The sequence below is a fragment of the Phasianus colchicus genome, chromosome 1 (assembly GCF_987193195.1).
Source record: "Phasianus colchicus chromosome 1, bPhaCol1.hap1.1, whole genome shotgun sequence".
In the NCBI taxonomy this organism is placed as follows: domain Eukaryota; kingdom Metazoa; phylum Chordata; class Aves; order Galliformes; family Phasianidae; genus Phasianus; species Phasianus colchicus.
Genome location: NC_143436.1, coordinates 79,229,129 through 79,254,226, shown reverse-complemented (window position 1 = coordinate 79,254,226; position 25,098 = coordinate 79,229,129). Strand labels below are relative to the sequence as shown.

Below are 25,098 nucleotides of genomic sequence, written 5' to 3'. Positions count from 1 at the left end.
AAGAAACAGCTAGAAAATGTCTCCTGCTCACTGTGTTTGAAAGATGCCATAAAAGCATCCTAAAACTCAGTGCTGTTGTTAAATGGTTGGCCTTCAAGCTTCTAGGAAGTGTTGCCTGTCAACAGGACCTCTTGGAGCAAACTGTAGCTTGTCTCCTGCAGAGAGTCACAGAGCTCTGTGCTGCTGCCAGATGCCTTTGTAGTGCCTGGCTGCGGTGGTTTGATCTTTCCTGGCAGCTTGTGTGGCCACTTTGTTCACTGGCAGCTGGTGCTCTGCAAGGGCAGCCAGCATATCTGCAATTCTCTCTGCAGCTGCTGTACAAAGCAGAGCTGCTTGCATCTCCTACGATCTGCATTGGAAGCCTCTTTTTCAGGGGCTTCCTCCTGTTTGGGCTGTCCAACACTCTGTTTTGCCTGCAGATCTCAGATCAGATAAGGCTGTGTGGTGCTGCAGTGGGTACTGAAAGCTGCTGTGCTGCCCTGGTTTTTGCTTATGGATGCAGTTTCTGGCTTTCTGGCTGTGCCAGACATTGCTTTGCAGCCACACTGATAGCTTCTTGCCTGTGATGATTGTGGTCATTCTCTGTCACATCAGAAGGCACCCAGCCAAAGGAGGCTCTCCCAAGCACTGCTGGCCATCAACCATGCAGTGTGTTCATGGGTCACTGTGTCTGCTCCCTGGGCTTCAGCCTTGGTAGCTGAATGCCCCTGGGCCACTCCATGCTCACAGGCTGTACCAGTGCTGCTCTTCCAACTCCACAGACAAAATCCCTCCTTTTTCCAGGGAGGTGTTTATGCCCAGAGCACAGCTCTGTTCCCTACTGACTGGGACACTCCCTCCGGAAGATGCTCCGTTGACTCTAATCAACCAGAAAGTGGTACAGCTGTCCAAGAGAGGTGATCCCAATTTCCTAGTGATTCTTGAAGCAAGTTGCTGCTAGGACACTCTCTGTGGAGACATGAGGTGGGCTTCAGTCTCTGCAGGTAGAAAAGGAATCAGTTTTATATCCTTTCTTCTGCAGAAGAGCACAACATGCTTTAAAGTTATAAGGGACACGCTTGGCTCCTGCTCCTTGGTATTGTTTTGTCCCCTCGTCTCCAGCTATCTGCTCTCTGCACCAGCTCCTTCATCCCTTGTGGAATGGCCATGCTGGAGCCCTTTCACATCATGAGCCTGTGCATTGGGTCTCCTACACTGGTCACCCCAGTGCCCAGCGGCCCTTCCCACTTCACTAGTATCAGCAGGACTTGTGTCCACATGTCTCCTCATCAACCCTTTGCATCTCATGTCCCTGTGAGCTCCCACCAGCCTTTCCCACCTTACTGGTACCAGCGGGGCTCATGTCCCTCCAGGCTCCAGCTGTGATGCCATCCCCTTCTCATTCCGCTGCTGCCATGGCCACCAAGCAGAAGGCCTAGCAGGACGGGAGTGCTGGGCAAGGGCTAGAAATGTTGAGGTTGCCCTCCCTTTTGGGTGAGTGACTACCTAGGCTGCTGCCCAGCCTCCCAGGGGCCAGAGCAGGGCCTTGGGGCACTATGCCTAGTCTGGGGGGTGGATGTTGGAATTCCCTGCTACTGTGCCCTCATTCCACATCTCCTCCGGCCCCATGCCTCTCACAAGACCACCATGTTGGGCCTGCTCTCTGTTCCAGCCCTCAATCATGCTCAATTAGGGGGGGATCTGGAGGCTCTAAGATAGGATATGGAGTGGAAGGTGGCGCAGGGGATGTAGGAGAGAAGGGGGACCCCAGCCAAAGGCAAAAGAGAGGAAGTACATCCTGCTGTCTCCCCAGGACTGCTGATGTTGCTGGCATCCTCTGCTGCGCCACCAGTGCCTCCCGTGGGCAGCCCCCTGTCTGATGGTGAGTACCAGCTCTTCTTCTCCAGCCTGTGGCCAACCTGGAAGGCTCATGCATCCTGCCACCTACGTCAGACCTTCGGCTGCCTCAGCCCTGCAGTCCTGCGGCTGGACCAGCAGGAGAACCATGGCCGTGTCCCTGAAGGTAGGACACTGTGAATACCTCAGGGTGCTGCTGGGATCACCTCATCTCCAGAAGCAGTAGCTGTCAAAATGCCTGCAGACAGTGGGAATGGTGGTGGGATGGGCCTTTCTGGGGTCTGTAGTCCAAAGTCAAACTCAGAGCAGTACAGTCTCAGCACTAGATCACCCTGGCTTTGGGCAGACAAGTTATGGAAGCCTCCAAAGGTGGTCTGATTGCCTGTCTGGGAGCTTCAAGTGCTGTGCCACTTTTCTTGCAAAAAAAGTGGCCAGTATGAACCTCTCAAGCAGGAATTTGCAGATTTTTCTTTCTTATTTCATTTGGCACCACCAAGAAGAGTTTTTTCTTTCTTGTTCTTTAACTCTCCTCCAAGTCATTGTGGGCTGTTATTATATCACCTCTCCTCTTCACAGAATCACAGAATGGTTCAGGTGGCAGAGTCCTCTGTGTTCACGTGGTCCAACTCCTCCTATAGCAGGAACACTCACAGCAAGGGTGCCCAGGACCATATTCAGGCAGCTTCTGAATATCTGAAAGATCTGCTCTGCCATCCACAGTAAACAAGGGCTGCCTGCTGGAACTCCTGTGCTCCAGATTGTGCCTGTTGTCTCTTGTCCTGGCACTGGGCACCACTGAAAAGAGCCTGGCTCTGTCCTCTGCACCCTCCCATAGGTGTTTATAGACACTAATGAGATCCACCTATGCTTTCTCTTATCCAGGCAGAACAGTCTCAGCTCTCTCAACCTTTCCTGGTAGGAGAAGTATTTCAGTCTCTTTATCATCTTTGTGGCCCATTGTTGGACTCTGTAAACTGTCATTTAGATCATTAATGAAGGTGTTGAATAGAACCAGATGAAATATTGACTTCTGTAGTACACCACTAGTTACTGGCCTCCAACTAGGCTTTTCACTGTCAACGACTGCCCTCAGGACTCAGCCAGTCAGTTTTTAACCCACTTCACTATGTGCCAATTCAGCCCACACATCAAATCTTCTTCTCTATGAGGATCTTATGGGACAGCCTCAAAGGCCTTACTGAAGTCCAGATAGACAATATCCCCCATTCTCCTCTCATCTACCAGGGCAGTTATTTCATTATAGAACCTTATCTTGTTGGTCTAGCATGGCTCCTGATGATTTTCTGGTTGTTCACATGTCTGGAAATGGTTTTCATTATTACAGCTTCAGCGCTTTCTCAGGGACCAATTTGAGCCTGACTAGCCTCTGTTTCCCACGGTTCGCACTGTTCTTGAGAATGGCAGTGTCATTTGCTTTTCCTCTAGTCTTTGGGCAGTTCTCCAGTCTCCATGATTGATCAAGAATTACCAAAAGTACACTCACAATAACATCTGCCACCTTGAGGGTTCATCCCATTGACATCCGTGGATCCAGTTCACTTTAGTATTCCCTGATCTGATTGTCTTCCACCAAGAATACAGCCTCAGTTTTTCCTTTCTTTTCTGGGACCAGGGATTTCTGAAGGCTATTCTTGCTAGTAAAGACTGGAGCAAAGAAGGCATCCAGTACCTCAAATCTTTTCATGTCCTGCATAACTTGGTCCCCGTCTCCTTAAGGAATGGGCCCACATTATCCCTGGTCTTTTCTTGTTACCTAATAACTTACAGAAGCTCTTCTCATTGTCCTTGACATCTCTGGCCTGATTCAGTTACATCTAGGCTTTAGCTTTCCTAACTTCATCTTTGGATGCTTCTGCAGCATCTCTTCATTCCTCCCAGATTACCCTTGCTGAAATGAACAGCTCTTTCCAGTTAGATCTAGGGTTTAATGCAGAAGGCTTTCGTAGGCCTTTAAGAAACCTTGAGCTGATAAGCTGCTTTTTAAAGTGTTTAACATTTCTGTAGCCAAGAAACATCCCAGTTCAGAAAGTGCCATAGCAACAGCACCCTTTAAATCTCTGCAATCATACTTTCTCTGCACCCCTGCATCAGAGAATTTAAGTGGCATAATTATATCTCTGCAGCTGAAAAACTTGGGACTACTTCTGTTGTATTTTTCTTCTGAGAAAAAAAAATAGGAGCAATTTTCTCATAAAAAATATGTCTTTATATTTAGCTGTGAACGTCAATGAAATGAATGATTATCCAAACGTCTATGCTTATTTGGACTGCAGCTTGAGGGCAACTATTTCTTGCTTGTTTCTGCAGCTGTGCCAGGAGAATGGTTCCCATCCTGCACCAACAGACCCAGGGAGAGGTCCTGGGCTTCCTGCCTCACTTGCTAGCACCTGACACTGAGGAACTAGGTGCATCCAGGGCTGCTGCTTGTTTTGTTACAGGCAATGCCCAGCACTGAGGACCACCAAGCCACCATGCCAGTGGTTGGAGACATTCCAACTGCTGCTCTGCTGTGGACCTCTCACTTCCAAGTACCCTGACAGCAGAGGGGGTTGATGTCTGTTGACCAACATCTTCGGTCCCCATCTATCTCATTCTGAAGCTTCCTGCATTTCCCTTGCAGCAGGGACCCTCTGCTGAAGCCACACGGGCAGCTTAGCCACTGCCTGCAGGGACTTGGGCAGTCCTGGCATTCGTGAGTGTTGACTGTGCTTCTTCACATGTGGTACTCAGGAAAGCAGTTATGTTGTGCTTTAAACAAGGGAAGTTCAGGGCCATGGAGGTGATCAGAGGGATGGAGAAACCTCTCCTATGAAGAAAGGCTGAGGGAGCTGCACTTGTTCAGACTGGAGAAGAGAAGGCTCTAGGGAGACCACACTGCAGCCTTCCAGTACTTGAAGGGGCCTAATAAGCAGGAGGAAGACCAGCTTTTTACATGGACAGATAGTGATAGGACAAGAGGGAATGGCTTTAAACTAAACGAGAGGAAATCTAGGTTGGGTATTAGGAAAAATGATTCACCTGGGGAGGTGAGGCTGCCCAGCGAAGTTGTGGATGCCTCATCCTTTGAGATGTTCAAGGCCAGGTTGGATGGGGCGCTGGGCATCAGGGCTTAGGGTGGCAGCCCTTCCCTGTGGCAGATATGGAACTTTCAGGTCCCTTCTAGCCTAAGTCACTATGGCTCTGAGCAGCATGGTCTGGTAGTTGATGACCCTGCACATAGCAGGGGGATTGAAACTAGATGATCACTATGGTCCTTTTCAACCCAGGCCATTCTATGATTCTATGATTCTATGAAATGTACATATAACCTCCTAGTGTTCTTTTATGTGGATGAACTGAGTCAAGAGGAAGTTTTCCTAACACAGGTGTAAAAGTAACTTGGCTGGCTCCATCTTTCAGCGAAGATGTAATTGTAAAATAATTGCTTGTTACTTGGAAACCCTTCAGGGCTTGGAGTTCCTGCACATGGAGTTGGCCACAAAGCCCAAAGAGATGGCCTCCTGAGATCCAGCAGAAGCTGTAGCTGTTTGCAGCAAGCAAACAGGCAGGACGAGCACAGGAACAAAGTAAAAGATCTTATGGATTAAATTAACAGTGCTGGAAGGTCTCCTCCTGGCAAGAATGTCAGAGGATTCAGAGAAAAGGCAAAGGTTGGTTTTTTTTGTTGAGATGTCAGGTTCATTTCAGTCAAGTTGGGAGTTTTTCTGGGCTGGGTTCCTGATAAACAGCTGAAATTCTATTTTCACTGGTTAATCTTTATGCTGAGCACAAGAGAAGAGGTACCATTTAGACAGGTCTATGGCCTCCTGCTTACTGCATGGCAGAGCACTTCTCAAGTAATCAGCCCCACGTGCAGGTAACACCTGTGGTGTTTTCTGCATGTTTTTTACATGTAGAACCTTGCATCTTCCTCACTTCCTTTGAAAACTGCTGACTTATTCGGCATTTTGCCTGTGTCTGCCTCCGTATGGTGCGACAGATCTGTCCTCCCTGATTTCTGATCATCTTCATATTTGGGTCTGCCCATTGCTTTTGCCAAAAGTAACAGTCAACTCTAAGCTAACATGACAGGATGGGATGCTCCGGTTTCTGCACAATGAGTGCTGAAAAAAACCATCTCCACCACCTCCATCAGTGTTTGAACCCCCCTGGCAGGCCTGCAGGGGCCAGTCCTACAGTCACTATGTTGTTTTCTGAGGATTCCCAAAGGCACTTTTCTCTCTAAAACTTACCCTACCTGCTTACACATAGCTGGGTTGAGGGTGTTGCATTTTGCTGGGACCACAAAGGGTTCTTCTGGGCTTCAGAGGAGCAAGGAGGTCCATGAGTGGCTCCTCCACTCTTTGCGGGCTCACAGCATGCTGCACGAGTGGGCAGGATGGCTGGAGGAGCTTTGGTGCAGGTCTGGAGGCAGGACACAGGCCAAAATGGTGAGCACACAGAGCTCAAAGCTCTCCTGCAGACGTGGACAGTCATGGAATTGCTCTGCTCATGCATGCACAGAGCAGATGGAGCACAAAATCACCTCTTTCCCAAAATTTCCCAGGGTTTTGGGCTGCAGATTTGAGCCAGTAAGGTCAGCAGTACCCTTCAAGGCCGTTGTACAGGTATGCACAGGCACAGTCTTTGCCCACAGCATGTTGGACTTTCCAGTAACCCTGGTACAGCTAGAATCACTACAAACTTACAAGGGCTGCTCTGAAAGTGATGCTTCCTGTTTTATTATTTATTTTGACCCACAGTGTCAGAGGTGGATGGACGTTGCTGGTATGGCAGCAGAGATTAAACCTCCCTGCCAATATTCCAGTACGTTTTGTTGCCATGCTACAGATGGCAGCAGAGGGGCAGTCTGACAGAATGGAGTCTGATATGGGCGTGAAGATGAAGCAAAGATAAATCACTGAATTCCGCCATGTGGGAAAAAATTGCACCCATTAGCATTCACTGATGCTTGCTGAATGTTTATGAAGACCAAACAGTGGATGTGAGCACAGTGAGGCAGTGGGTGGTGCATTTCAGCAGGGGCGACAGTGATGTGAAAGACAAGCCATGTTGCAGGCATTCATGCACAGCTGTCACATCATGAAATGAAGAGCATCTCAATCAGTTCATCCATGTAAATCAGTGGATCACAAGTAGGGAACTGTGTATGAAGCTGAATATCATCTGTGATGCATTGGAAATGATGGTGGGAATGTTGGAATATCACAGAGTTTTTTCCAAGTGGATCCATAAATGCTTATGTAGGAACAGAAAGAACACTGTATGCGAGTTTGTCAGGACCTGCTGAACCAATATGAGACTGAAGATTACAGTTTCTTGGATCATATCATTAATGGTGACAAGATGGAGTCATCACTGTGAGCTGGAATCGAAACAGCAATCCATAGCGAATTCTCCATTGAAGAAAAAGTTTCAGACACATTCCTCAGTGGGTGAAGTAATGTGCATTGTCTTTTAAGATAGGAAAGGGGTGAGCCTTCTGCATTTTCTGGAACTCAGACAAAACATCAACTCCTACCACTACATCACAGTGCTTACTAAACTGAGGGCTTGAACTTCCAGAGTCAGGTCAGAAAAGAAGACAGCTTTTCTCTTACAACACAATAATGCCAGGCCCCATGCCAGTTGGAAGACCATGGAATACATTGCCAGTCTTGGCTGGACTGTCCTAACACACACACCATATAGTTCAGAATTGGTGCCTTCTGACTTCCATCTGTTTGAGCCACTGAAAGATGATTTGCATAAGCAACGTTTTCCTAGCAACAATGCTGTTGTAGCAGCTGTGGAACAGTGGGTCATCTCCACTGGTACAGATATTTTCAAGCACAGCATGCAGGCTCTTGTTAAAATTGCTGGTGAAAATGCTTAGCTAATGGTGGTGACTATGTTGAAAAACAGTGTTTTGTAGAAGAGAATTTGCTCTATCAAATAGTGTTATTGTGCTCTTTGTATCAGTTATAGTTTCCATACAAATAAACAGGAAGCACTACTTTCAGAGTGACCTATGTATTTTGTTCTGTAGAGATTGTCTTCCCTGGTGATCCCAGATCTGGTCTGGTCATCTCTTAACCTACCACACTGCTACTTGCCTTTTTTGTGCTCTAGGTGGCCTTGCTTGAGCAGGGCATTGGACCGGGTGACATTCAGATGTCCTCTTTAACCTAAACCATTCTGTGATTTAGTGAATAATAAGAATCCTTATTGTGTCCTGCAAACAGGAGGTTTGGTTTTTTGTAAAAAGGAAGATGCCATGTAGATAAGGGCAGATGGGTGAACTGAACTGCTGGGGAGTGCATAGTGAAACACATGTCATCAAATGTCAGGAGTTTTAGCAGTTCCAAACTGTGATCTCCACATGGGGGCAGCTTTAACTTTCCATTCATCACAAGCATGCCCTGAAAATAAGCATCTCTCTGAGAAATGTCGGTCTCCAGTCATGCTCTGGCTGATCCTGAGGCCTGCCCCTACCTCCCTTCTCTCTCACCCATCCCTAGGACCTGTCTGCTCTGCCTTCCCTGAGGCACCATGGTTTCAGACCTTCTGCCAGTTTGCCCAGTATCGCTGCTCCAAGCGCAAATTCTATGTCAAGGTGAGCAGTGGGACTGGGGCCATGAGGGAGAAGTGTCATCTGGGAGAAGGAAGGGGCCAGATTTAGGAAAAGGATCTCTGTAGCGGAAGAACACAAAAAACAGACAACAGATACTGTTGTTGTACAGAATCTTGCACATGCCTCCAAAAATCACATTGTTTTAATTAGTGCTGTGAGCACATGCATGCAAGCAAGGGACAAAACAAAGGAATGCAGGGAAAGTAGAGGGGAGGGGAGGGGAGGGGAGGGGAGGGGAGGGGAGGGGAGGGGAGGGGAGGGGAGGGGAGGGGAGGGGAGGGGAGGGGAGGGGAGGGGAGGGGAGGGGAGGGGAGGGGAGGGGAGGGGAGGGGAGGGGAGGGGAAGGGAGGGGAGGGGAAGGGAGGGGAGGGGAGGGGAGGGGAGGGGAGGGGAGGGGAGGGGAGGGGAGGGGAGGGGAGGGGAGGGGAAAGGAAGGGACTCTTACTTCTGTCTTTTCCACTCAGCGAATCCCATGTCCGAGGTTTTTTCCAAAAGGCCTTCTTCATCCAGAGCAGCAACCATATGATGTGGACTTTTGGGCAAAAGATGAAAGCTCTCCTACAGAAGCAGGTATGCATACACTGAATGGCTCTGGGTGCCTCTGATTGCCTGATGATTGCCCATAGTTGCTCTTCCCTCCAGAAAAACTGGTTGTGAGGTTTGGGTTTATTCTGTGCTGAAGGGACTGGTAGGCATGTAGGTGCTGGCATGTCAGCACACTGCCTAGGAAATTCCCTCTTCCTGGCTTACAGAATGGTCTTGTGATTGAGGAGCAAAAGACAGTGGGCACAAACTGGAGCACAGAATGTTCCCTCTGAACACCAGGAAGCACTTCTGTGCTGTGCAGATGATGGAGCACTGGCACAGGTTGCCCAGAGAGGCTGTGGGGTCTCCTCCTTGGAGATCTCCAGAAGGCATCTGAACATGGACCTGGGCACCCTGCTGTGGGTGTTCCTGCTGGAGCAGGGCTTGGGCCAGATGATCCAGAGGGCGCTGCCAGCCTCAGCCATGCTGTGCTTTTGTGAAGAATTGTGAGACTGGCAAAAATATCCCCAGTCCCAGTCCAGCAGGAATCACCTGTGCAGAATGGTCACGGCTCTGCTAAGAGGGGAGGCAGCTATCTGGCTGCCTTGAGAAGGGTGCCCTCCGTGCTCCTGGAGAACAACTGCTGGAGTGCTCTGACCCAACCTTCCTGTCCTGCTCTCTCCCCAGTACCAGAGAAGCCGCCTCTTTCTCCTGCTGACCTCCATCTGCACTCCAACGTGGACATGCTCCTGAAGTACTCCTATGCACTTTCAAGTCAGAAACCACTGGTGCGGAAGGTCCCACCAGCCATACCAGTGGTGCCCAGACCGCAGCAGGACAGGGGTCCACCTGTACCACCATCTGCCCTGCCAGTCCCACCCGCCCCTGCCCCCTCGCGATCCCATGCCTGGGCAGAGAGCACTTGGGAGCATCGCCTGCAGCGTGGCGTCTGGCAGCTCATCAGTGCAGCCCTCTCCCTGGAGACCCTGGCAGGCACAGAAGTCCCCGCCATCACTTCAGGTCTGGGGAGTGTGACCAGCGGCGCAAAACAGAGGATGCAGGACATGTCCCCCCCCGGCAGGTGAGGCAGACTCAGCTCCACACTTGGTGCAGTGCTGATGGCCACGTGCTATGCATGCAGCTTGTTCCTCATGTGTTGGTAGCAGCATGGCCAGTGGCTCTGCCCTGAGCATGGGGTTGAGCACTCAGGAGCAAGCCTCATCCAGAGCAGGTGTATGCATGGACAGTCCCTTGGACACCTCCCTCCCCTTGCTTGAGCACAAAGTGAACATTGCTAACAGATGTTCTGTTACTGTGCTGTGTTCTGTTGCTGTTCTGGTGACATGAGTAAATTGCATTTTGGCTGGGCCTGCGCTGCATGCAGGAAGGGCTTTGCCTTCTGCACCTCCCCACACTGCACTCACCCTCCTCGCAACTTCCAGCTATTGGCAGACTGGGCAACTTGCAGGAGGTATTTCTTCATACAGCCTGTTTCGAGAAGATTTCTGAGGGTTGCTCTGTTTTCACTCAGCCCAGGGCCAGGGGGCACAGAGCCTTGCTCCTACCTTGGCAGGACCTGTATTGTTTTTCAAGCACATGCATGTCTTTATGCTCTGGATTTGAGCACTGCTCTCCCTAGGTTGTTTGTAGTTCTGGCTTTGAGAGCATCTGCATTTTATCACTTTGCAAGAGCAAAGCTGCTCCCACACCAGGCCTACTCCGGACCTGTGACAGTCCAGCTCGTTGCAGACATTTCTTGCATCCTTCTCCATTCCTCTGACCTAACGATGACCTGACAGGATCCATCCACATCACTGTTCAGGCAGGTGGTGCTGCTGAGCCCAAACAGAAAAGGTCTGCAAAGCATTTTCTTACCCTCTCATTTGTTTTTTGATCCTTCTGTGCTTTGGTACAGAGGATATGATTTTCACAGATATGTCATTTCAGCTTCTCTTTGTCTTGGGGCAGTGACTTTCCTGTAAGTGCATTCGCTTTGTGCATGACTGCACATGTGGTGTCTTCTGAAAACACCACATGCTGCTAGAGTTGAGCCTGAGATCCCACTTCTCCATGTAATTGCATCAAATTCTTAAAACCGTAACTGTTTTCTTACAAGGTTGTAACTTATGTCATCCTCTTTCCTAACGCTGCAGGAGGCTTTTACTGCCCAGCAAACATTTCCTGGTGTATGTAATCTAAGGCAAAATTATGTTTCACTGAAGATATGTTTGTTTTCCCTGCCTCGAAATTGAGCCTTGCTCTGATTTAGTTATATTGGGATTACAGAAGGACCGCTGTGATTGCAGATGACACTCTGTTATTCTGTTGCAGGGCTCCTCAAAGACACTAATGCTGACTGTGTCTGCAACCTGACAGCCAAGTGCCATCAATCATGCTAAGCAAAGCTTAAACTCAAGCGAGATAAAAAGGCGAGCTGGGCTGCGCCTGTCAGCTTTACTGCTCGCCACATCCTGCCTCTTCTCCAAGGGACTTCAAAGCATGACCTAAAACGGGGGCACCGTGCTTTGAGGCATTTCCATTCCTGCAGCGATGGGTAGGACTTATTGGCACACAGGGTCCTGCTCAGCACTGGGTTTAACACCAGGTGCGTGTAGCTGTGACCTGGGTGTTGGGCCCAGGATGCACGTCTGCCCTGCAGGCTCATGTCCAGTGGGACTCCCATCCCTCCTCACTTGGCCCTCCCTGTGGCAGCTGCTCTGTGCTACTCAGTGAGGCTGGTGGTGACCTTGAGGGAGAGATGGCAATGACAGCAAAATAACAAGCTTGAGAACTCAGAGTACACTTACAGTACTGCTTCTGCTAGCAGTGATTCATTATGGAGAAAAAAAGATGCAGTTTATTGTATCTATTTTCTTTTTTTTTTTTTTTTGTTCTTATTGTGCTTTCTGCCCCCAAATTAAAAAGCTTCTTACCTCCTTGTATTTCTTCTCCACACAGTTCCCTATATGCCCTTCTTCAATCCTGGAATAATCTAAGCAGAGTTCTATAGCTCACATGACAAAGCCTTGCAACTCTCATTTCTGTGGCAAATTTCATCATCCCTTTTGGACAACAACACGCACCAGGTCTGAACATTCCACTCAGCAACACAGTGTGATACACCGGAGGATGTCAACACAAGAATTGCCTTGCCCTTTCTCCAGAGCTTCCTGCTGCTGCAGTGTTTGTCCTGTATGACCCCTGCATCCCATTCAGCATCCCAAGTCTTGTTGACACAGCCAGATTCCTGTTGCATGGACCAAGACAGTGTAATGCCCCACATTCCCAGTGACTCCTGTGTCCAGTACTTGCCAGTTGACTTGTGCTGTTGGTCTTGGGGCACGCATAGGCTGCTGAGACATCTCTGGCACTTTGAGGTGATGTCAGTTGGCTGGAAATCCCCTCAGCCCTCATGCTAAGAATTCGAGAGATTTCTCAGACTCACTGACTCAAAAAGATTTATCCCTAATATGTACTGTTAAACATCTCCTGTTATGAATGGACTGTAAGATATTTACTGTTGTGTGTTACATGACATGTCAACAAATCCTTTTTGGCTTCAACACATTGTTACCATGCCATGTCTTACTTGAGATATGCTTTAAAAGGAAAAAAAAAGATCTCTTTTTCTTTCTGAATCTGTTAACAAATTAGCTTTCCCTTAGTGGTTTTGGTTTCCTGCAGCTATCCCCGCAAGTCAGAAGTCGCGAATCTGTTGTTTGCTCCTTCTCTCCTGTTTGCCATGTGCTGATATCAGAGAGGTTCAGCAGCTGCACAGTAATGGCCCAAATCCTTTTCATTATGTTGAGGGAGAAGTGGATGTTGTCAACCAGCCCTCCTCAGAGACACCCCAAAAGTGAAGTAGGCTGAGCTGTGTTGCTCCATGTCTCAAGTCACTAAAGCAAGAGGGGCTTTTATCCAAAGTTCTGTCTTTTTGTCACAGAGGAATTACTGACTTAGGTGAATTTTCTCAATTGTGTTTTTTCACTTTCCCTTTGAAACATCACCTATAAGTATCTGTTAAACATTTTCCAGGACAGCAGTTACGACGTTATGGTGCAGAGATGCTAAGCTGGGATGGTATTCCCATAACAGGTCTTCAACGTTTCCTGATCTTTGAACATCCTGCACACCTGCCAGCAGCCTTCTCCATGCTCAGCAGTGTGTTGATGAGTACAGGGATTGGGCAGCAGTGCTGTTAGGCTGGGCTGGGTCTTCACCATTGCTGTAACGTCTCTGTGACCAGACCAAGAGCCTCAGCGCTGCCATGAGTAGCAGCAGGGAACATCTCTGATCTGTGGTCTCTGGGAAGGAAACCAGCAGTGGCCCAGGTGCACCTAATGCTGGTAAAACAGGGCTGGTAAACCAACCCAACTTGCAACCGTGAGGCCAGCCAGCCTCAGAGCAGAGATGTAAAACAGAGATAGAGCTGAAAATAGATGTGAAAGCAAGAGCAACATAATTTCTTGTTAGCCTCAGGCTGACGGCATGACTATTTCCTCAGTGGGTGAGAGGATGCTATAGCACCTTGTTTTGTGCTTCTGCATATGTGCTCAACAGCAAAGTCAGTGAGTGGTGCTCAGGAGAGTGAGGCATTCTGATCTGTGTAGATAGGCTGTACTGAGTACAATCTATGAGTCTATGAAGTTTGTCATGAAACACAGGCTTCTGCCCACGCCTGACTTTGAGTCTGTTCTGAACAAGTAGGTCATCAACATTCAGCAGATGCTTTATTGCTGCTTATTAGCTGCTTATGGAAGCACTCTTTTTAAAGAAGGTGGGAGCTGAGTTCTCTTTCACTACCCTTCTGCCTCTAGTTCTCTGCATATGGCTTGGGCAGCACTTGCTGCACTAGCACCATGCAGGAAAAAGCAAAGTCTATTGAAACCACTTAGTAGCAAACACATTCTAAGCTTCATGTTATTGTTATCCTTTTTTGTTGTTTTTTTCTTTAAAATATAGCAAGCAAGACCTTTTTCTATCTTGGTGATGGAAACACTAGAGCTATTCATATCATCTTTAATGACTGTTAATGTCTTTCTCACTTTAATGGTTTGGTCATGCTGGTATGATAAAGAAGCAATAAAATCAAAACATGCCACTAGAATAGCAAATGAGTAGTGAAACAACAGTGATATATATGTGTGAGTAAATTGTTTCAGGTAATTTTGGAGAATAATGTCAGGTTCATTAATCAAAGAGTATGAGTCCTACCAAGCTGATCCAGGTAGGTTGCCAGTGTTTAAAGCCTGAGACCCAGCTGTAACTGAGCAGCCAGGATCTGAGTGCTGGCAGAGACTGTCTTCAGCTGTCATAGGCTTATCAGCACAGCAGACTGAAATCTGGCTCTCTTGGGCTGCTCCGCAGCAACTGCTCTAGAGAAAAACTCTAAGTGTTAAGTAATTCTCACTCAAAGAACACTTCTCTACAGAGAAGTAGTACTAGGTGCACCCAGGGGCTGCCCCTGGTTGCTCTCCCAGGGATGTCCAGCACTCAGTCACAGTGAAATGCTGAAGAGATTGTATTAAACAGCCACAGGCAGGATCCTCAGCTGGGATCAGCACAGACCAGAGGGACTTTTTGCTTAAATTTCAAAAGCTTTCCTGTGAGTGTTTACAAAGGAATATAAAAAAAAAAGAAAGGAAGAAAGAAAGAAAAAAGAGAGATTATATGGACTCATGGGATGTAGGAGTAGACATAAAAGATCTTACAGGTTTTGGAACTGCGCTCTCTATAGTACATGGACTTTGTTTCTCTTTGTGCTGGCACATTTTCATTTCTTCCAGATTTGTCAGAATTGCTACCTGTCACTGCTCTCCTCAGTTTGCATTCTTTTCATAGAATCATAGAATCTTTTGAGTTGGAAGGGCTCATTAAAGGTCATCTAGTCCAACTCCCATGCAATGAATAGAGGCATCTGCAACCTAAATCAGGTTGTTTAGAGCCCTGTGAAGCTGACCTTGAATGTCTCCAAGGATGGGGCTTCCACTACAGCTCTCATTACTCAGTATCTCATTACTCTTATCTTACAAACATCTTCCTTATATCCAATCTATCTAAATCTTTCCTCTTCTAGTTTGGAACCGTTTCCCCTTGTCCCATCACAGCAGACCCTTCTGTAGATCCTGTTCCCTTCTTTCTCATAGCCCCCTTTTGAAAGCTGCTCTCAGGTCTCCCCAGATCCATCTCTTCTCCAGACTGAACAGCCCCAGCTCTCTCAGCCTGTACTTGTAGGAGAGGTGTTCCATCCCTTGGGTCATTTTTGTGGCCCTCCTCTGGACATGTTCCAAGAAGTCCATGTCTCTCCTGTGTTGACAACTCCACATCTGGATGCAGTACTCCAGGTGAGGTCTTACCAGCAGAGAGCAGAGCGGCAGGGTCACCTCCCTTGATCAGCTGGCCATGCTTCTTTTGAAGCAGCCTGGGCTATGAGGGCACACAGTTGACTCATATCCAGCTTGCCATCCACCAGTACCCCCGAGTCCTTTCTGACAGGACAGTGCTTCATCATTACATCCCCCAGCTTGTACTGATAGCAAGAGTTGCCATAACACAGGCGCAAGACCTTGCACTTGGATTTATTGAATCTCATGAGGTTCACCTGGGCCCACTTCTTAAGCCTGTCTTGGTCTCTCTGGATGGCATTCTGTCTTTTGGCCAAGTCAACTGCACAACTTGGCATCAACTACAAACTTGCAGTGGGTGCACTTGATCCCACTGGTTATTTAAAGTCAGTGTCACTGCTGAAGGTATTAAAGAGCATTGGTCTCAGTACTGACCCCTGAGAAATACCACCTGCCACTAATCTCTATCCAAACATTGAGCCATTGACCACTACTGGGTAAGATTTCGTATCAGTTACCATAGAACAGTCCACCCATCAATTTCCAATTTGGAGAGAAGGATGTTATGAGGGACCATGTCAAAGGCCTCACTGAAGTCCAGGTAGATGACATCAGTGGTTGTTTCCTTGTCCACCAGTGCAGTTATGCCATAATAAAAGACAAGACTTGTCAGGCAGAACCTGCCCTTTGTGAAGCCATGCTGGTTATCCTATATCACCTCCTCTCTTCTACATGCCTTAGCATAGCTTCCAGAAGGATCTGCTACATGATGTTCCCTGGCACAGAGATGAGGCCGACAGGTTGGTAGTTCCCTGGGTCATCCTTTTTACACTTCTTAAAAATAAGTGTGACATTGCCTTTTTTCCAGTCACCAGAGATTTCACCTGACCACCACTTTGTTCCTTCTCTGCTCTGATCTTCCCTCCTCAAACATCCAACCAGGCTGGTTGTACTGTGTTGTATTGGACTGAGAGACACACAGTCTTGCAATACATCAGTTACTAGGTGCCTTCATTTTTTCAGTGGGTGTTGTTGATGCACTGTGGGTTGGCACCACTATAATTTGTTCATGTGTCTGAATCCTATTTGCAGCCTGTCTAGAGTGCAGCACAACACCGTGTGTTGAAGGAACACCTTCTCTTGTCTCGATGCAGGCTCAAGCAGCATCTGCAGCACTCTGATAAAACCATTCTGACCATAACATCTTTAAAAAAAATAGCATGGAGACATTTTTTGTGACCAAGATTTTCCAGGTTCTCTTGTAGTATCTAAATGAGAGCAGTGCCTTCAGAGGCACTTCAGAGATCCTGACATGCTCGCTTGCTGCTGCTCACTGTGAGCTGTTGGGGCATTGGATAATTACTTCTGACCTATAGCCCCATACCTAACTGAAATTTGAGCTATCTTTATCAAGCCTCCAAGACATGGAGAAACTATGTCATCATTGAAGCTTCCCTTCATTTCAGGAGCAGGCAGAAGTGCAGTCTGACCAAGTACTCACTCAGCAGTGCCCTCACTCAGCTACATCTGGCTCCCTTAGCTTCTCTCTCTCTGTAAATGTTTTCCAGGTGTTGGAAAATCTCATCTTAATGACTTTCCTCTGGTTCCTCCATCTATCTCTTCTCTGTGGTCTCAGCCACTCTCAGGGAAACTCCTCCATACACATTAGCACATGAATGAATTTCCAGAACATTTTAACATCATCAGTTGCTGCTCTTGCCTGTTAATCTGTTTATCACTGGGACTTTTCCCTGGTCACAGGAAAAAAGTATTTGATGAGAGTTTTTATGTCTTCTGCATCATAGTTGATAATTCACATGATTCTTGTATAATAGCCTACAGTTTCTGCTGTTCCTAAGACGTAAAACATTCTTACTGTTGTTATCCTACTGTCCTGTTTTCTACCTGTGACTTCCCATATGAGTTTGGATGAATAGTTAATTCACCACCATTATTGCCAATTCATTCCTCTTTCCATCAAAAACATTGGCTCGAGCAGAAGAGAGACATGGTATTCTTCAGACCACAGTGGGACTGCCCCATAATTGGCGCTCAGCAGACTCCAACAAAGATCTTGCTGTGCCATTGTAAAGATAAAACTACACAGCAGCTGCTTTGGTGATACTGGGAAAATCCCTGAAGCTGTGCTCCTCCTCCAGTCCCTTTGCCATGTTCCTGAAAGCCCCCCCTCCATGTTGCGCAGGCACAGGCAGACCATGCTGGCACACCCATTGTGCAGCTTTCTCTGAAAGGTTTTTTCATTTTGTGCCAGGCCTGTTTTCCTCCCCTTCTGTTTTTACCTAAGGGCTTATCTTAGCTCCTGACAAGGGAAGAGACCTGACCTCCTTCATCCATTTCTCTGCCAGTCTTCTTGCCCTGAAGAGGAAGGAAGCAGTGATGATCCTGTGCTATGCAGTGCTGGAGGGAGTCTGTATCTCCTCAGTTGTCACCCAGGCATGGAAGGAGTTGGAAGAAAAAATCCTCGGGTTCGGAGATTCGGTAAAGATGCTGATATCTACCTTTGACCCTCATTGTGGGCAGGGCTCCCTGTAGTACTGACCGCAGTGCTTGTAGGCACTGCCATTACAGGTGCCACCCCGGGAGAATCCAACCCAGCTGAGCCAGTGAGGCAAACCCACACCAGGGATCAGGGGCTCCCCAGCCTCTCCCCCTGACCGCACCATCACACCTCCCTAGGTGTGTGACAGCCTTGGGCGGCAGCATATGGGCCTATGCCCTACCTGCGCTTTCTGCTCACTGAAAATGGAGCAGTGCCAGAACATCTACAACCTGAGGCGCGTTCACTGCAAGACAGGCAGCTTCATCGCATACATCAACCCCCAGATCTCAGTCCAGCATCGGGCTGCAGGCAACAAGGTACTGAGCATGCTGCATCTCCTTCTGGCTTGTGACAAAGAGGAGATGGTCACAGTGGTGGGGAAGAAGGGAGAAATGCATGGCTCTTTTCATCCCACCCCTCTGCAGACCAGCTCTCCAGAGCCCTCGGAGTACTTCGGTACACAGGTTTCCAGTGGCCTGCGACCAGAATACTGGTGCAGCCTGATAGCCACCCAGGGCTGCGATGACCCTCGTGTGATGCTCTGGCTGCAGGCAGAATATGCTACCTTCCGAGCAGGGGATGTCCCAGGCAAGGTGAGTTCTGGGAGGATGCTCCACCTCTCCTTCTCCTCTCTCTTCTCTGGCTTTCATTCCCATCTCCACAGATCTGCGACTCGGGTGGAGTTCAGCACCCCACTTACTGCGCCTTCAAAAGCCACCAGTGCTTGCAGCACAGCCTCTACAACCAGAGGGTAAGAAGCAGCCTCTGCCATCCCTTACTTAGCTTTTGCCTTCTGCTCCGTGGCTGGGCATAGAATCGTAGAATGGTTTAGATGAGGGTTAGATAGAATGGTTAGGAAGGGACCTTTAAGATCATCTAGTTCCAACCCCTCACTATAGGCAGGAACACCACCTTCTAGAGCAGGTTTCTCAAAGCCCGGTCTTGAACATCTCCAGGGAGGAGCATCCACAACCTCACTGGGCAGCCTGGTCCATGCTTGCACAGAAGATCTGAGTCCCTGCAGGACTTCACCTGTCAATGCTTTTCCTTCCAAAAAGACAGAATTGGGTGTGTATGGGATGGGTGCCAACAGCACAGAAGGCCTGCTGTCATCCCACTGAGCAGTGGGATTTACAGAGGCATTGATACACGACTGCAGAGTGTCGAGATAGGGAGCCATGGGAAGCCTTCCATCCATTAGGTTGTCCTTATATTTCCTCTCACAAAGGAGGATCTCCCCCATACACCAACTTCCTATTGTTAACAAAGCCCAGAACCCCAGAGCTGGACAGAGGACTATCTCATATCTTAGGAAGTGTGGCAGTACCAACTCTATGAACTCAGGCTCTTCTTTCAGGTGATTCGCCATGGCTGCTTCACAAACCAGACCTATCACGTTCTGAGTGAGGAAGAGGGAAAGGAGGAAGTAATGCGCTGGCACCAGAGGTTCCTCAGCCTCACTGAAGGATGAGGTGCAGTGGTGGGCAAGGTGCAAGGGGTGCAGGACACCAGAGCAGGCTGCATGGAATTGTGGCAGTGCAGAGAACCCAAACAGCTCTTTCCAGGCTCCTTGCTGGTCAGTCAACTGTCCATGGCCAAATCTCATCACTTGAGCACCTACTCTGCATCCCTGACAGCAGCACATCAGGAGAGGAGCTGAATCCAACAGCATTTCACCCTGCTGCCCACTGAAACTCCTCTTGAAAAGGTTTTCTCCAGATGAAGGAGCCTGGGAAAGGTGTTGTCCCCAGTATATGGATTTAGAGCCACCTGCATGAAGTCCCCAGCAACCCTTAGCCTTCCTGATCCTGCAGGCTTACATCAATCAGTAGCATTACCAAGGCTGAACCATATTTTATAAAGAGCCCATAAACCTAATTTGCTCCTTTCTCTCTGCTTCTGCCACTTTGTCACATCCACAGCAACCTCTCAAGTTGGAGGTGCTTCTCCACCAGCACCTGCATGGCTCCTTGGTGGCTCTCACTCACTGCAGCACACATGGCCTGGGTGATAATATTCTGAGGATGAGGCCTCCAGCATGGCATCTCACCTTGCCAGACCCAGCAGGAGCAAAGCCAGGTGCCCTGCAGGTCTTAAACAGTATTTGAGGAAGGAGTTAATGTAGACACTGCTTTCTTTCACAGCTGCTTTACTTCTAAGGTTTAAAGGTTTCTGGGGCCTGCGTCCTCCAACTCTGTATTGAAAATAAATTTAAACTACAAAAAGATCAGTAAAGCTGAAGACAAAGTGCCAAGCAGGGAGCAGGCTTTCCCTATACCTTTCCCCGTTCCCCCCCATGCAGTGGGCCTCTCTGGGCTGTTGTCTTCATCCAGCCCCACTGCCCCACCAGTAGCAGTTGTGCATCTCCACCAGGTGCTGGCACTGTTCCACCACCTCAGCCTGGGCTGCACAGAAGCCCCTGCAGAAGCACACGAGCTCACCATCATCCATGGCTGCAGATGTCCTGTTGCTCAGGTGGCCAGAAGAGCCAAAGGTCCCACACCAGGCCTTCCAGTCACAAAAGTCTGGGCTGGCCAACAGATAAACCAGGTCATGAGCTGTCTAAGGCTTGAAACGATTGCTCTTGGACACTAACAGCTTGCAGGAACTGACTCACTGGGAGTGAACCTCTATTACTCTCTCAAAACTTCTTCTTCAGGATGTTGTCCAACTTGCAGAAGGGGGCATGACCTCTCAGCATGTGCACACCTTACAGGACATGCTGAGTGCACTTGCACTCCACCTTCATGTGGAAGGGCATGGGGAGCAGACAGCTGCCAGATGGAACAGAGACAACCTGTGGGGCACCTGTTCCTGTGAGCTTTAAGAAATGGTTGTTCCCTGACAGGATTCCCATGAGGCCAGAATGGGGACATCAGGGCAGGATTAGCAAAAGGGATGGGAAAAGGGAATGGGAAGGGGAAGGGGAAAAGGAAGGGGAAGGGGAGTGGGAAGGAGAAGGGGAAGGGGAGAGAATAGAACAGAATGGAAAGAAAAGGAAGAGAAGGAAAGGGGAAAAGAGAAGGGAAGAAGGGAAGGGAAGGGAAGGGAAGGGAAGGGAAGGGAAGGGAAGGGAAGGGAAGGGAAGGGAAGGGAAGGGAAGGGAAGGGAAGGGAAGGGAAGGGAAGGGAAGGGAACAGGACACAAACCTGCTCTGTGAGCTCATGGATTCCCCAAATTTCTACTCTGAATAAGGGACTGGACAAAGCTCTGCCCAGCCAAGAAGAAGCTCTAGAAAGTGGATGTGCTTCCCAGCTTTTATTCCTGCCTTTACCTTCCTTCCCACCCCATTATTGTGCAGGTTCATGAGAGCTTGGCTGGAGGAGACACTATGGCTCCTCTCGGGGTTGTCCACAAAGAGAAAAAGCAATCCCATAAGAGAGGTTATCAGAGCAGCCTGATTACTGGAAACCCGCTGGGGGAAAACAACCATGAGATGAAGAGTGAGAAACCCTGGGGGGAATGCCAGAAGGGCTGAGAACTGACTGTGAAACAAAATGTTGCCTCTCATCCCCTGGTGATACCCTCCCATTGTCCTCTGCCACCCAATCTCTGTCTCTGGACTCCTCCATCACCTTCAGGACTGACTCCTTGGATCTTGCAGCCACATTTCTGCAGCTCCCCACCACAGCAGGCATGAGTCACAGCAAAGGCAACACTCCCTGAGGAGATGGCATGAATGAAGGCAGCCTCCCACTTGCCTGAAACAAGGTGAGAAAAGGCACAGGCCTGATGAGCTCTGCACTCAGTTATGGAGAAGGGGAAGGCACTGGTGGGATGCAGCAGGAGAGAGAGGTTGTTACTCCATGCATGATGGATGCATCCAGATGGAGAGTGCTTAGGAGAAGTCAGCATCAGGGTGTTCACCCAGTGCCAGGCTCTTCAAGACCTAGAGTTAGAAGGACTGCACTGCAGGTGCTTTTGGCTCAGCCTGTGGCACCATCAGCTAGTGGTATCCATGTCCCATTGAGGAAGAGGAGTAAACAACTCAAAGGGGAGCTTGGGGGGCTGGGCAGGACTGGCAGCAGGGGTGGGGGCAAGATCTGCCAGTCTGCGGGGCTGAAACCTAGTGTGATCCAGACAGGACTTAAAAGCCAGGCCTGGCCAAATGATGAAGTTTAGCCAGAAAATTAGTATATGTAGTAGCACATGCTTACTGTTCAATGTTTGCAGTGTCAGCAACTCTATTAGCATGTGGAAAAAGGCACTCCACATGCACCAAGAGGACACACTGGCTCATTGAATGGATCCCATGCCAACCCCACTGGCACCCACTGGTCAGTCCTGCTGACCTTGGATAGCAACATTGTCAAAAGCCTGCAGCCCCTGCAGAGTGTAACAGTTCCACCAGTAAAACTGACCAGCTGACATTCCTCAACAGCCAGCTTCGTTCCTTGCCTCACTGCCTCCATGGATTCTACCTGCTGCCAGCACATTCAGACCAACTTCTCTACCCACCCTGCCAAAGCTGTACAGTCATCAAGGTCCTAAAGGGCCCCTTGCAGGGACATCTGCTTGGCGTGGAACTTGTGGAGCAGGATGGCAGGGGATTAGTCCTCTACAGCCTTACTTTAGAGCAAAAATGGGCAGGGAGGGGAATGTGCACCCTCCTTTGTGCCAGTCTGGACATTTCTACCCCCCTGTCTGTGACTCTTCAGTGTCAATGCTTCTCTCCCTTTATGCTCCCAGAGATGCTCCCTTTCATGCATTGCATTTGTACTGCCTAGGTTTTTTCTCCCACCCTTTCCTTACAGATCTGCCTGTTTCTTTGCAGACAGCACCTCCCCAGGTGACTTTTCAATCCAGATAGTACGAGTGCTAAGTGTACTTGCAACTAGGTCACAGCAAGGACATGCAGCACTGGGATCAGCATCACATACACAGTCACATTATCTCCATCCTAGCCCTGGCCAAACTCTGCCTTCAGCCACCAAGAAGCAGCCTGAATCCCATCCTGCACAGCACAGCCCCTGCCCTAGGTGATGACTGTGGGTAGTGCTGGTGTGCCTACCAGCATCAGAGACTGAGTGGCCCACAGAAAGCTTCTGGATTGAGGGTATTTGCGCAGTACTGCCCACTACAGTTCTGGTAGAGCAATGGGAGAGCTCTGAACTGGGGCTCTGGAATGAGTATCCTTCCCAGGGAGCTCACATGGCTAAGGATGGTGTCAGTGCCTGAGTCCCAGTCTCTAATGTCCTATAGACAGATGATCTGATTATCTTCCTCTGTAGACAAGTCACTCCAGCAGCAGTGAGCAAAGATTTATATACAAGAGAAGCTGGGCAGCATCAGGCAGTTGGTGCTAAAGGCATCAGCTCATTGACACATTGTCACCCAGCCCCCTGGTAGCCAGTGTATTATCTCCCCGCTGTGTCAGTCCCTGGGCACAGAATCAGGAAGACCTGGCACTTCCCTCAGCTCCACAGCTGCCCTTGTTGACACTCCCTCATCTGCCTCCTCCAGGCTGGACATTCTTCTTCTTTACCCTGCAGCCCTCATAGCTACAGCAAACAGACTCAGCCCAACCACTTCCCAGCTTTCTTAACTCTTTCTCTGACAGGTCTTCCTTCAGGTCCTCACAGCAGGAAGGAGGGTTTTCTGCCCTCCTCCCAGCAAGGAGTGTGATAGCTGCTCCTCTTTCCAGTACGGTGTGTGGGTTGTGCGACCATAGGGCTGAAAGCTCCTGGGGGCAAAGACTGCTGTTACTTCATCAGGCCAGTTCCAGCTGTGCTGATGGCTCAGGAATGTAAAAATCCTCACGCAGGCCTAGATTTCAGCTTTTTTTCTCTGAATCATTCAGAAAGTGAGACTGTGAATCTGGCCTTTTTATGCCTCTTCCACCTCCTCTGTGTGCCCACGTAGAATCACGAAGGATGGAAAGACCACTAAGATCACCTATTCCAACCATTCACCCATCACCACCATACAACTTAACCATATCACTCAGAGCAACATTGTCTATTTTCTTGAAAACGTCAAGGAATGGTTGACTCCCCGGGCAGCCTGTTCCAACACCTGACAATTTTTTCAGAGTTTGCCTCTTTGGCCTCCTGGGCACACTGCTGGTTCATGTTCAACTAACACCCCAGATCCTTTTCTTTCGTGCAGCTTTCCAGCCACTCTGCCCCAAGCCTGTAGCATTACCTGGGGTTGTTGTGAGCAAACTGCAGGACCTGACACTCGGTCTTGTTAAAGCTCACACAATTGGCCTCAGCTCTGTAATCCAGCCTGTCCAGGTCCCTCTCTCGGGCCTTCCTACCCTCAGGCAGATTGGTATGTCCTCCCAACTTGGTGAAACCTGCAAACTTACTGAGGGTACACTCAATCCCCTCTTCCCAACCAACAATAAAAACATTAAACATGTGAGTTAACCCCCTTTTTTGCGCTCACCTACATCTGTCCACACAATGAGATCTGAAGAGCACTTGCGCTCAGCCATCCCCTCAAAACCAACAGCTCCAACGGAGCTTTTCATTTCTCTGCTGGTCCTTCCAGCTTTGCTTTGGTCCCTGCTCCTGCCTTCTGGAGCCGGCACAGCAGGGTATCAGGCATGTTGGGATCTGCAGCACCGGGGTGTAGCCTTCGACACACATCCCGGAAATCTGGTCCTACCTGCTGTCAGCTGGGCAGCAGTGGGGAATGACGGGGTACCTTCTCTCCCCTGTAAGCCAAGCCCTCGAGGGGCAGTTGGGCCCAGAAGGAGGTTGTTCATGCCGTGCGAAAGCCGCTGAGGTGAGTGATGCCTGTGGGGTGAGGGATGCTGTGGGGCAGCGCAGGCCCACGGCGTGAGGCCTCCTCTGACTCAAATGGTAATGCCTGGGCTGCCAGGCTCAGGCGTGTGTGCGCAAGCAGTGAGGGGCACAAGGCCCTGCAGACAGCAGTAGGGATTTTTTACAAAGGGGAAACCCCCACCCCCAGTTATCTGCAAGCCTTTCATGGTACCGAGCCTTGAGGGGAACTGCAAAGACACAAACAGCCATCAGAACAAAAATCCCAGCAAGGAGGAAGTGAGAAAGAGGTCTGTTTGAAAGAGAGAGACGCTAAAACAGGTGAGATCAGCATTTTGGGTGCCATTGTACGCTCTGAGGGTTTACAAGCAGCAGAAAGATATATAATCCTCATTGCACTGCTCCCTGCATGAGGCAGAACAAGGGGCACAGGGTGTGAGAAAGTCAAACACAGGCTGTGACAGCCCGCAG

General features: G+C 49.1%; 1 protein-coding gene across 2 annotated transcripts; it reads left to right on the top strand.

Moving 5' to 3' along the window:
- Window positions 1–1,366: 1,366 nt before the first annotated feature.
- ACRBP (acrosin binding protein) lies at window positions 1,367–19,777 on the top strand. Of its 2 annotated transcripts, none has more exons than XM_031610239.2 (10): window positions 1,367–1,473; window positions 1,793–2,002; window positions 8,358–8,452; window positions 8,935–9,040; window positions 9,683–10,076; window positions 17,706–17,838; window positions 18,037–18,216; window positions 18,325–18,492; window positions 18,564–18,650; window positions 19,257–19,777. In XM_031610239.2, the coding sequence occupies exons 1-10, from the start codon at window positions 1,449–1,451 to the stop codon at window positions 19,368–19,370; spliced, it is 1,512 nt and encodes a 503-aa protein (XP_031466099.2). In that variant the 5' UTR covers window positions 1,367–1,448; the 3' UTR covers window positions 19,371–19,777. The 2 variants fall into 2 exon arrangements, with proteins under 2 accessions (XP_031466099.2, XP_031466100.2); XM_031610240.2 differs by having other exon boundaries at window positions 19,244–19,777.
- Window positions 19,778–25,098: the final 5,321 nt, after the last annotated feature.